The following is a 12,822-nucleotide window of genomic DNA, read 5'->3' as shown; positions in this document are numbered from 1 at the left end:
AAACAGGCAACCAGAGGGATAAACCTGAAGGCTGAAGGAAAAACCTGAGCCAGAGAAGCCATCAGAGCAGCTCACCTGCCTCCAGCTGTTCACTCACATGTTGTTTAACTCATTTGTTTAAGTGAAGGAGGAGATTAATTAATGTGGAAGCAGAAACTACTCGAGGCCATTTGGTGTTTCACAATGTGCTCGTGTGTCGGGGGTCTCACCGGGCTGGGAGGCTCCCTGTGGCTCCGAGTGCTGTGGATGCTGCCAATCTCAGTCTGAGAGCTCGAGAGGGAGAGACCCTCGAAATATGGCCTGAAACAGAAGAAAAATACATTTGTTTCACATCACGTAAATATACCTGCTGAGGTTTATTGACTTGGCGGTCTCCTCTGAGTGAGAGGTACACGGCCAGAAATGAGTTCAGTCTGTCAAGCATCCATTCCTAAGAAAGAGAAACAGGGTGAAACGGCTGATCTACGCCAAATTACACAAGAACTGGACTGAAAATCAGACTTATGGAGTGAGGAATCCAAATCTGAACGTTTGAGTTGTGCAAACTCTGTTTTGACTTGCATATTATATTTCCAAGTAAGTTTACATGTGTCCCAATAAACTCTGCATCTGTTTCCCAATTTCTTAGCCAAACATAAAGACATGAGTCTTTTGGACCGTTTTATAAATCGTTTTTAAACATTTTCACTATTCAGAATATTTTTGGAAAAATATGGACCAACTGTAACAAATTAAAAAGAATTGCTGCCAGCGTTACATTAGAGCAGGTAAAATGGACGCAGCTGCTGTGAACTGGTTTGCCGACTTACACAGAGAAGCCAGATTTGACTGATACACCAAGTAAACCGCAGATTCACACCTTGTCAGTCACCAAGAGGCCACATCCTAAAGCGTGCCCCTCCTTTGTTGTCAATTTTAAGGAATATTTGAGGTAATATCTTGTAAACTGGAAAACTATTTATAAAATAAACATTGTGCTGTATTAACAAAGAGCTGAAACTTGTAAAGGTACGGTGGCTCTGAGAGGCCAAACAGACTGCAACTTAAGAAAACTCCAGGGAAGTGTTTCTGGGGAGACAATAACCCGATGGACCAGTTGCAGGAACCCAAAACATAGACTGTATCCCAATTCAGGGTCTGCAGCCTTAAAGGCCGCATTTTAAGGCCGATTACGTCACATCGACGCGACGAAGGCTGTCCCAATCCAAAGGCTGCTCAAAATGTGGCCCTCAAATGCGTCCTTCATTTTCCTGAATTTTAAGGATGTGGCGGTGTAGACTTCGTGGCCCAAAATATCCCAGAATGCATAGCGCGGCGGTGGGTGTGGATAATTTTGCCAAAAAAAACGGCAGATGAGGGGCGGCCGAAGAGTAAACTTTAAGTAAGTGCTGAATATTATGTCACTTATTTATGTGCAAATGTTTAATAACGAAGAACATTAAAACATTACTGTTGGCCACATGTCGGCAAAGTTATGTGACATTACTGACATTTGTACTAACTTAAAGCCTTTACTTTAAAATATACGCAGTTCAATAGCTGAGCTTAATCTTACAGAGAATGATCAAAGCTCATGTAGAAACAAACAAACAAATGAACAAAAGATTTTCTCCTTCATTTCTGTCAAACAAAGCTGTATGAAACGTTTCCAGCTGTTAGTATCATGGTTGCTAGGCAACCTGGGCAGCGCAACGGAGGCTAGACCGTCCCATTTCACAAGCCTCGCACTTCCGGCCTTAGCGGTCTTTGAGTACGCGGCCCTTGAGAACCGTTGAGGCTGCGTACTTTAAGGCTGCAGACCCTGAATTGGGATACAGCCATAGTAGGTGTGTTTTGTCACGATTCATATAATACTGATGACGGATTTTTAGGCTAATAGTTAGGCTAACACTAACTTACCTCTCATCTTTTCTTTCCTCACAAAACCAATAGATCCTCCACTTCTTTTAAGTGTCTCCCAGAGCAATTATTAGCATATTTTGGTTCCTGCAACCGGTCCGTCGGGTTATTGTCTCCCCAGAAACACTTCCCCTGTGCTTTTGGAAATCTGTTTTTTCCTATTTCTGTTTTGTTTTTTCCTATTTCCGTTGTCGTTTTTCCCATTTGCGTTGTGTTTTGTGTGCTTTTGCAGCATTTTTCTTATTGCTGGAGTTTTCTTAAGTTGCAGTCCGTTTGGCTTAAAGGAGAACATAAACTCAATTGAGGTCACAGATTAAAGTGAGCAAAAGGTGCTTTTCTTACAGATTTATATACAATAAAAGATATGTCTGCAACAATAGGACTGCCTCTTGCTGGCCATTAGAAAGACCAGAAGCTACATCTGTCTTTTATATACAGTCCATGTAGTCTAACCAGCAGGAAATCCATGGACACCATGTATAAGTATGTCACTCACTTGAGTTTAGGTTTCGGCGTGCTGAGGACACTGTCGTCATCATCCATGTCTGGGCCGCTGTCGCTGGGGTTCTCAAACTCCACGCTGTCCAGGTCCACATCCTCCTCCTCCACATCAGGAGGAGGCTCTGCAGGATCTTGCTCCGAGTCCAACACCTTCACAAATACAAAAACATCACATATCCGATGGCTCTGCAGCTCCACAGTCAGACGACCAGACCAACGCAAGACAGTGACACTCACCTCATCTGAAACTCTGAACCTCTTCAGAAGAGCCACCACACGCTGCTTAAAGTTCTGCTGCTAAAACACAGGAGAACAAACGCAGAACCACAAGTCAGATTGTGACCTAGTTCTGATTTACTTCGGCCAGTACAAAAAACAGCTGCAGCCACTGCTGAGCAGGAGCTCCTCCAATTTAGTAATTTTACCAGCAGTAGATACATTTGCAGTGTTGGCCGGGTATCGATTTTGCAGTGTGTGCTCATGTAAATCAATAATCAAGCAACATCATCTTCCATCTGCTTTCTGAGGCTTTCATCTGCTGCTCTGGCTTGCTGAGCCTTATAACATCCATCATCTGCTGTTTAGGTTTGTTGAAAAGCAGCTAATTATAGGTGTGGGGGGTTTTTTTATAGCTGTTTTCTGCATCCAAAACCTTCTTGCACTATGTAGTAGTTTTACATCAGGTATAAACAAATGAAAAATGATTTTATGGAGCAAAAACAGGTAAAACCCACAAGTCAACTGGACTCCCAGACCCTTTGTTTTACAGTGCAGCAACAAAGCTTCAACGGAATCTGGAATTCTTTTTTTGCGGTTCAGGACACATGCCAAGATAAAGAAAGAAACTAAATTATCTTTACAAGAGAAGCCAATTAACCTTGGTTAAGCTGTTAGAGTGCAGAAAGGTGAAAACGGCGACAAAATTAATCTAAAGCTCTCTAATTAACACGGCTTTCTTCATCAGGCCAAACTCTTAAAGTTTAAGTTGTCATGCTGTGGTTGGATGGAGAATTAACCACACATTCAGTGTCACAGAGAAAGCTTTGTTTCCCTGCAGGCAGGATGCTGTTCCACATCTCTTACTCTGGTGATGGAGGGAGTCCTTACAATCGACCTCCTTTGCTTCTTTGGTTTTCTCACATCATACTCGTCATCCTCGAGATCCTGAAAACATGAAGGACACAACATGTATATTTTTTAAACGAATACAGAGAGAATACAGACTGTCATGAATAATGTAAAACATGTTATCCCCCCAAACTGCAAAAGCCTTTAAAAATAAACAAATAAATAAAATCACCTGTGGCTGCACGGCGTCATCGCTGGCCTCCTGCTCTGAGGAGAAGCTCTCGTACTCTTCTTCTGAGTAGTTATCTGGAGACAGCAGGCAGATTAAAGACTGAGTGTAGAAGATGCTTCATACGTTTTTCGATGACCCCTTTAAAATTTGACAACCAGCCAGTTTCTAAATATATGCATGATGTTGCATGCTACCTGGATTTTATTGCTTTCATGGTGATTAGAGAAAGAGAAGTGGGGGAAAAAACACTCTAAACCCTGTGAAACGCCACTCTGTTTAACTCATCAAGCATATTAGGTGATTATGATGGCGTCACGCTGTTTTTGCCTCGGAGCATGAGGGGTAATGAGAAGCAAAGCATACCAGAGCATTTGATCTTCTGTCCTCCCTGCAGGGCTGCCTCCTCATGGTCTATTGGCTGACTGGACAGGGAAAAGATCCAGATCTCTGCCACTTTTCCAAGCATGTCTTTCTGGTTGCTGCAGAGAGGCAGAACCTGGCCTCCCTCTGTCGGGTGCTGCATCACCTGCGAGAGGCCAAACATCATGAGCGAGAGAGGAAATGCCCAGTTCAGTCACCTCCTGCAGGTGCTGCACTACCTAAGAGGCTTCACACAAACAGCTGAAGGTCAAATGCCTTCTTCCACGGCACCTAAGCAGAGAACAAACCCAGGTCACTTAAGAACAATACTGCTGAAAATCAGACCGATCCTTTCTGTTCCAACAGTCTCACGAGACTGCATACATCCCCTTGCAGCAGCTTACACTGTATCCTATGTGGTAGGTTTTGTTCACAGATTTAAATCCTTTAGCTGAAACTGTAGGGACTCTTTCTTTCTTTCAAGTCAGTACAGCTCTGTGCTTGTTCTTTTTTCCCCCAATCTCAGCTGCATTAATGCTTTTTTTATCCTTCTCTCAGCTGCCGAGATGTGACCTTAATAAGCTCCGCTGAGCTTTGTCAGCCAAATGGGAACTCCTTGGTGGATCAGCATCATGTGCAGTGAAATCAATCCATTCATTTGTGTCTTCAAGGAGGTATTATTTCCTCCATTTTTAACGTCTTTCTGATGCCGCTGTACATATGTTTGATGATTTTACAAATGCTTAATATCTCATGCGAAGATCATGGAACTGCACCTAAAACATAAAAGATTCATCTACTAAAAGTATAAGAGAATAAATGCATTAAACCTGTGTTATTGCTATTAAACTGTCAATTTTCTTCATGGTGGTTACAGGAAATTTTCAAAGAGAAGTTACCTTCTTTTTATTTGGATTTTGAAAAGATGGAGAAAAAAACAGGCCTGCTGGACAGCTGTTCACTTCCATAACGAGGTACAAGGCATGACAAAGATATGATATATTACTGTACTCAAGAAACTCAAAATTATTTTTAAAAAAAACTGGTAAGAAATCCAAAACTGACTATAAACTCTCACCAAAAACACAAAAAGAAACTAAAAAATGCCTACAAACAACAACAAAGACACAAAATTGAATAAAGTAAAAGCCAAACCACTGCAAAGAGAATGACCACAGACAACCAACGCAACAACAACACCAACAGCTTGACTTGTGGTTTGAGATTTGAGGTCGCTGTGTGTTTCTTTAAGTTTGAGAGTCTATATAGGACAGGATCTTTTAGAAGTCTGTGCCAAGGGCTCATAATCAGTCACTTGGTTTTTGGATGAGCACAAAAAGCTGCCCAACATCTCTTTGGGTTATGAGCCCTAATTCAGAAGAGACTTTTATTAGAACTTATAAGCCTCTAATTTGAACAACAATAAAACGTGTATTTATTTAATAAAAATCTGGGTTGAAACGGGAAAAAAACCCAACTGTATCCACACAGAGGGACATGCTAAGGATAATTTAAGACTTTCAATTATTACTTTTCAGTTTTAATTGTTTTGGCACGATGGTAGAAAACTGACCGGCACTTTTCTGCTATTAAAGAGAGTCTTCAGAACACAAGTGCAGCAGAGCGCCTGAACCCACTGTTAACACTCGAGGCGAACAACATGAGCATATATGCAGGGCAAGACTGTACCTCTGACATATCAATAGATCCAATCGCGAGAGTCTTGTAGCCTAAAATGGTTCGGTTCTTGTATCTTTTCCGCCGCTGGAGCATGATCTGCAGCTTGTTTCCTTCCCGCTTTAAGAAGTGTGGGTACTGAGTGTGAGAGAAACAGGAAAACAAGGAGGAAAAAGTGTAAGTTACTCATTCATACTTGGACCCACAGCTTGGAGTATAGATTTGAACAATAAAGCAAAGGTCTGTTGATATTCTATATTTCACTCAAAGTCCATAAAAAGACAAAAAAACAAAAACAAATTCATAGAAAAAGCCAGCACTGGTGTTCAAAACCATCAGCGAGGCAAACTGGAGCACTACGTGACAGTTCCTTCATTACAGAGGTGCTGTAGTTTTCCTTTGAGTCAGCTGCACATAATCCTAAACTGATGAACTGTTCACTTAAAATGACAAATGCTAATTATTGCATTACGCGCGATTCAAACATCCTCAATTAAAAGTCGCCTAATCTGCCTCTCCATCACCCTGTGGATTTGTTTTTGAAACCGAGCTGACTGAAAATAGTCCAGAGACACGCCATTAAAGTTTGCCTCAGCCTCCAGCTTGTACTGAACGCGTGTGCGTGCGCGAATTGATGCAGATTTTGTTGTTGCCAGGCTTAATATCCGTGCACGCTCAAAGACTAATACATGCTTTCAGCACTGCGGAAAATACATTTCTTCATTTCTTACAATACACAAAATGATCTATAATGGAACTGTGTTACCATGGCAACTATGGCAATAAACCTCATCCCACGCATAGTTAACAATGTCAGATGTTACCTCGAAGAAGAACAACAAATGCAGAGTTAAGACCTGTTCCCATATGGTTTATTTGGGAACATATGTTTGAGTTTTCTCATTGTTGTTGTTTTTTAAGGTGATGGGTTTTTTTCTCCTTTACCTGCAGCGAGAAGGTGAGAGCCAGATCAGTCTCCACAGACCCACTGGGTGGCAGCACAATCTCATGGGACCTTAAAATCCGTTTGGAGCCCTGCAAAAACACACATGAATATTTAAATAATTTAAAAAATACTAACCCTTTGGTGTTTCATTTAATGAGCACTATATGCTGAAAGTATGCACTCTCTCTGAAAGCTGCTACTTACTTTGCAACACTTTATAGAGTGTGCATATGAAGGACCTAAAATGATGCGCACTACCATTTAAAACAAAACGTTTTTTTAAATGACCAAAATGAGATCAATCAACACGATTTCCTCAAACGGGACACACAAACCACATTCTGTTGTGTCGTGTTTTTAACTGTATGTAGAGCGTACCTGGATTTTTACTGCTATGACCACAGAAATCAGCTCTTTATCAAGTTCCCTCATGACGACCAGTTTCTTCAGGGTCAGACTGCACAATCTAAACACAGACACGCAGAAAGAGACGAAGGCAGGAAAACATGTTTAGTTTAGTACTGCTGGGGTGTTTTTAATAAGCACAAACACATGAGTCATTCACAACAATCCAGATGGTGAGTTTACTAAACACGCTCAGGAAAAGAGATGACGGCCAACAATTGCACAGAACACGTACGGAACTGCGCAAAGGTTCTCGAGCCGCCCTTTACTTCTTTAGATTTCCATCCATGGAGTCAGATTTTCTGGTAATTTATAGTTCCCAGGCTTTCTGATGGTCTATCAAAGTTTTTCTTTGAACACCGGCTGCTTTTTATCTTATTTTCAGATCAGTCGTATAACCTGTGACTCATTCAGGCATAAAAACTGCACCTAACTATTAAAAAAATGCAACACATAACACAGTTTGACAGGCATAAAAATAAGATTTTTGCACTAAGATGATTCCCAAAGAGCTATCTCCAGCAAATGAACAGTATCTAATATTGATGTCTTTAAAGGAATAGGAAAAAATCCAGTAAAGACCTAACACAAGACGTGCAAGATTCATCCGGCCCTTCAGTTGATCCAGCTAGTGTTCAATAAAGCCTCATCAGAAATTGTCTCAGTGGCTTTCAAGTAGCTATTTTTATGGCTGACGTATGCCAGATTACATAAGAAGTGATCTCCAAATGATGGAAACAGGTCTTTTGGAGCGATGAATCCAAATTTGAACTCTCCTGACCTATTAATTGTTATCAATATGTGTGTGGAGGAGGTCAGGAGAGACCGTGAATGTCTGGTCGAGGCTCTGTCATTGTTCGGGGCTACATTGGACCCAGTGGTGTTGGGGATCGTGCCAAAACGAATAGATTTATGAACACAGAAAAATAATGTCACACTGTTTTTCCATGTTTGTTTGAACACGTTTCAAAAATTTCCCATTTTCGAAACAGAAAGGATCCTCTGTATTTTGCCCAAATATGCTGCCGGCGTGATCGAGCCACCGACCCACTCTACCTCCTGAGACTCTGTAGAAACGTTTGTGGGTTGTAGCATTGACACATTTAGTAGAAGAGAAGAAGAAAAAAAGCTGCCTTTAGGCCATGTTGCCAGAAAGACTTTCATTTAAACTTCTGTTGACATTTTTCTTTTAGAACTCTTTAACTGTGACTTTAACGGACATCTCCTGAATAATAGGCACTCCTGCAAATATTAATAAGTCTTCTTAGAGCTGTCACTTTCTAGAGTGGCTGCCATTATATACAGTGTACATAAGACACAAGTGTATGATCGTGTTGATTTTTACCACAGATTTAATGACATATCAGTACAGAAACTCGGGGATTCACAGATTATGCAGAGGGAGGTGTTGCAAAAGTATGTCTTTGCTTTGGGTTTTGACTTCCAGCGCTGATGTGTAAAATTTGTCTGAAATCGAGACGTGCACGACCGGCAGACACGGCGGCTTATAACAGCTAATGTGATATTATTTTGATGTAAGCCGGATAGCGGGTATAATGAGCCTCTTACTCTTCTATTTGATCCAAGTGTCAACCAAATATTCACATTTAGGAACTTTGGCTTTTTAATTAATTTCGAGGTTGCAATCAAACATGTGACCAGAAGTGGCCCGTGAGCACCTAAAAGTGATCTCCGTTCAGCATAACTACAGAAAAAAACCCGTCTAACTCAAAGTGAAGTTCACACGAACATTTTCCTACACTTCTTAGTCTAACTTGAGGGGAACCAAGGGTTTTGCAGCAGGCCGAGCTAAATCCTCTTAGTCGTCATCAACCAGTAGAGCAGAAGAGCAACAGTGAAGGAGAACAGTGGCGGGGTAGCATTGTTAGGCTTGTGTGTTGAGGAGGGGGGGCTACTTTAACAAGCCTGTCACGACTTTTTTCAGGCACTTCCCCAGAAAACGTAAGAAGAAGAAAAGTTTTGTGTGTGTGTGTCTGTGTTTTTCCCCCCTAAAGGAGCCATTCTTTCGAGGCACTTTGGCTGCTTTGACTAAATCATTCAGAGCAGGCTCAGTCTGGAGGTCAACCATTTATCATCTGGCTCTCCTTTTTACGGCAAAATTAAACAGTGTGTTCACAGTGCTGCTACTTCGAATGACATCACACCTAAATTATTCGGGTGCATTCAGGAGTAAAAGTAGCTATTCACCAAGTTTTGTTGGTTAAAACAGCCGCGGGAGGCACGGAAGAGAGAAATGTGTGAGTGAAAGTCCAAGGCGGCTGCATTATTAAACCATCAACCATATTCAGTATCGTTTAGCAAGACTGCCTCATTGACCTTGCAAGTAATCTCAATCCTCTCTGACTTTCCTATTTTGAGAACAGGAAACGAAGAGGTGAGGCGGCACCGGTATCAGTCAGAAGCTTCCAAACCGCACAGTCTGCTGAGCGACAATTATAAAGTCGTGTCTCTGCAGCGGAGAGGTATCAATCATCCTCGAGAGAAAGGAAAACACTGCGACAGAGAGACGAGATGCCACGACAATGGCAGGTCTGAAGAAGCCCTAGCAGGCTGAATGAAGACTTTTCTGTCCTTCAGCTGAGACAGGACCCAAGAAATCCCAGGCACAATGGAAGCAAACCAAATGAAGGCTCGCATTGTGTGCGAGCTGCCTCACACACAGACAATATGCAGCATTCTTGTACTCCTGTTTTGTATTCTACCCTGTTCCCATTGGTCCCAAGCCCACAACAGCATCTGTCTGAGCTATGCTATAGGTGGCTAGATGTTGATTTGAGTAGGCGCTGACAGCTGAATGATACCTGCTGCACAGACTGCACATTTGCCTTTTTTGTCCTATTTTGCAGCATTGGGGTCAAATCTACGTAAAGGAACTAAAGTCAACCACTGATATCACACAACTGGTCAAACAACCCTCTGACGTTTGTTTGACTTTCTTCGCTGAATAACAGTGGTCACATTTTTGGCCCTTTCACTAAGCAGTGGAGTGAAAATGTATAAGCTTTGCAAATGTAGAATCTATTGCACAGCTGTTGCATTGGATTGCATCAAATCTGAAAAAAGTGTACCAAATATACCCATCTATATACAGTACTATGCAAATACTTGGACAACCCCCATTTCCTTATATTTTGGGATAAAAACGGGAAATAGGTGCAAATGTATTAAAATGTGCTAACACGTGTGGAAATACAGTATATAAGGCAAAAACTGTTCTGTTATAATTTAATTAATCCTTAAGAATGACTTCTGACAGCATCCCTTTCACTGAGACCATATCTGATGAGGCTTCAGTAGAGGGATCAGTTGAAGTGAAGACCAGATGTGTCTCTTGAGTTTTTATTTTCTGTTTCTTAAGAACATGACTTTTAGATACCGTTCACCTGCTGCAGATAGTTTTTTGTTTGTCTGCCACTTCTTTTTTCCTCCACTTGTCCAGTTTCATTAAAAAAAAATTGAAAGTCACACTGCACACTCTGCAAACATATGCTAAGCTTTTAACTAATACATCTTTTGGAATCACCGTGCTTTGGAAATAATAATATTTTCTGTCTGTCAAGCTGTTATCTTTGGCAGTTTTCAGAGATTCAATCAAAGAAATGATAAAAATGAGGGGTGGTTAAAGACTTTTGCTCTATACATTAGATACTATATGACAACATTGTGTTGTTCCTAAGAAAATGTATTTATTTTCGCATAATTCCCATCTCTGCCTGAGCAAACTCCATGTAGCCTGGTACGAGACATCTGTGGTACCGCCTACATGTGTCTGATGTTCTGCTCATCCATGTTTTTCCCTCATCGCAGAACAAAACTAAACAAAAAGACAGAAAAGAAAGACTGGAGCGATGACTGGAGCGGGCATCTTCTTAGGCTTGAAACTGCAAACCTATTACTACAAAGCCAACAAAAATGCAGCACTTAAGATGTCAAGCAGTAAATCTGAATGCAGACGTAAACGTTACCATTCACTTTGTCCACTTTAGTGTTAATTGGGCCATTTTTACATTGTGCAATCCCATTACCGCTCTGTGCTATAACACTGTGACGTATGGGCAGGAGAAACTGTCGTCAGCTCAGCCTTGAATGTTAAGTGCATAATTTCATTCAGTTGAGTATGAAGCCAGGACTAAAAAGGTTAATAGCTCTGTGTCTGTGCACAGCACAGACTCTCAGGAAGCCTTTAACAGTAAAGCACTGTAACATATTGTAAATCATGATCTGATAATTGCCCTTTCAGAGGGAAGCTTCCAAGTGAAAAGTTACTGGTCATTGATGCTAACAAGGAAAAACGATGGACGTCATTTTTATAATTTCTGAATGTCATATGTTGTAAAGACATAAAGAAAAATGACAATTGCACCGGACTTAATAATGTTAATTGATAATTAATATTAATACAGTGGTTTTACCAACAACATAACTCCAGGGAAGCTTCCATTAGTTTGCTTGAAGGCTGTAAAAGTTGGTGAGGCCGTGAGGAGTATCCGACTCAGCCTGAACAGCTTCACTGTTCCAAAGAACAATATATGACAACAATGCACAGTGCTGGCGTTTCACTCAGCAGCTGCTGCCTTTTTCACTCTGCATTGAACTCGAAGGCGTTCCCACCACTTCGCCATCTCCCGCAAGTGCGTGCACACATCGACACTCGTGCTCACACACAGCCGTGCTGCTGGCGCTGGGGCAAAGAAACCTGTTCCCTGTTCTGTCCCCTCTCTGTCACCCCAGGGGAGTCTCCGGCCTTAAGAAGCACACGGCCTGCTGCCTCGAGCGTTGCCTGCCAAATCCCGATCCAGTGGCCAAGCTCGGCACAGATGCTCTGGCAGAGGGAATTAGCATCGGGCCCAGTGTGGTGCTGTGATAGCACCATCACATTTGCTTCTTCTGCCAACAGCAACACTCCGACAGGAATTTGTTTTGGTGTCACTGAAAATAAACACCATTCACTGGTGAAACAGGACAGAATCATATTGATACCACACACTACAAGAAATGTCCTGAAATGTGTCTATTATGAATCATGAACTGTATCATTTGGATCACTGAACCTACCCTGTTAAAAAAAAGAATAAAGGAGCAAAATAACAGGATAAAGACCCTGATACTGCATAGTGGACAGAAAAATCACATTTTCAGATGGAAAGATGTTAAAACCACTTAGTGTAATACCATCGTTTTAGCTACATTTCTCAGTCTGCATCTGTTGTTGCCATGACAATGTCTTATTCCAGATATGTGCAGTATCTAGCTCAGTACTCTATAACTGCTCTGTTTGTATAGTTGTAAATCTTGTCCTTGAAGAAGGTTCTGGCTGATACGTATCTATGAACTTTATAACATTTAATTTAAAATTATTAAATATCCTGGAGGATCTTTCTGACCTCTGTGTGTGGATAGTACAGATGGACACTACCGCCCACTCCTCTAAGCATTAACATGTCACCCTAAAACAGAGTACCTATTTCCAGGTGCTGATCTTATATCCAATTTGCACACAGAATTAAAGTGTAGTCTATTTTATATTTATCTTTTATTGCTGTCAGGGCTGCAATCAAAAGAATAAAAACTTAAACTGTCCTTTAGACATTAGTTTAACGAAATCCTCAATTTATAATCCATCAGATTCTCCTGTCATTTAAAGATAAGGCTGTGATCTTGATAAGTCTGTTAACTTAGGCAGTTGGCATCTCTTCTCCAGTCTCACTGACCA

At 41.3% G+C, this 12,822-nt stretch overlaps 1 protein-coding gene across 4 annotated transcripts in view; it reads right to left on the bottom strand.

Moving 5' to 3' along the window:
• The window catches only part of pacs2 (phosphofurin acidic cluster sorting protein 2), a 69,135-nt gene that overhangs the window by 19,314 nt on the left and 36,999 nt on the right, over positions 1-12,822 (bottom strand). For 3 of the 4 annotated variants that reach the window (XM_087832983.1, XM_087832980.1, XM_087832982.1), the window contains exons 2-10: positions 7,062-7,149; positions 6,683-6,772; positions 5,750-5,875; positions 4,064-4,226; positions 3,701-3,774; positions 3,484-3,564; positions 2,638-2,697; positions 2,396-2,550; positions 210-300 (exon numbers count right to left, since the gene is read on the bottom strand). In XM_087832983.1, coding sequence (XP_087689109.1) covers positions 210-300; positions 2,396-2,550; positions 2,638-2,697; positions 3,484-3,564; positions 3,701-3,774; positions 4,064-4,226; positions 5,750-5,875; positions 6,683-6,772; positions 7,062-7,149 — 928 coding nt within the window. The remainder of the gene's footprint in view (positions 1-209; positions 301-2,395; positions 2,551-2,637; positions 2,698-3,483; positions 3,565-3,700; positions 3,775-4,063; positions 4,227-5,749; positions 5,876-6,682; positions 6,773-7,061; positions 7,150-12,822) is intronic. The other variant, XM_087832981.1, reaches the window with a different exon arrangement.

Source organism: Neolamprologus brichardi, chromosome 19 (assembly GCF_056152115.1).
Source record: "Neolamprologus brichardi isolate AB-2024 chromosome 19, ASM5615211v1, whole genome shotgun sequence".
Classification (NCBI taxonomy): domain Eukaryota; kingdom Metazoa; phylum Chordata; class Actinopteri; order Cichliformes; family Cichlidae; genus Neolamprologus; species Neolamprologus brichardi.
The sequence above is the reverse complement of the archived record's forward strand: the minus strand, read 5'-3'. Positions and strand labels throughout refer to the sequence as shown.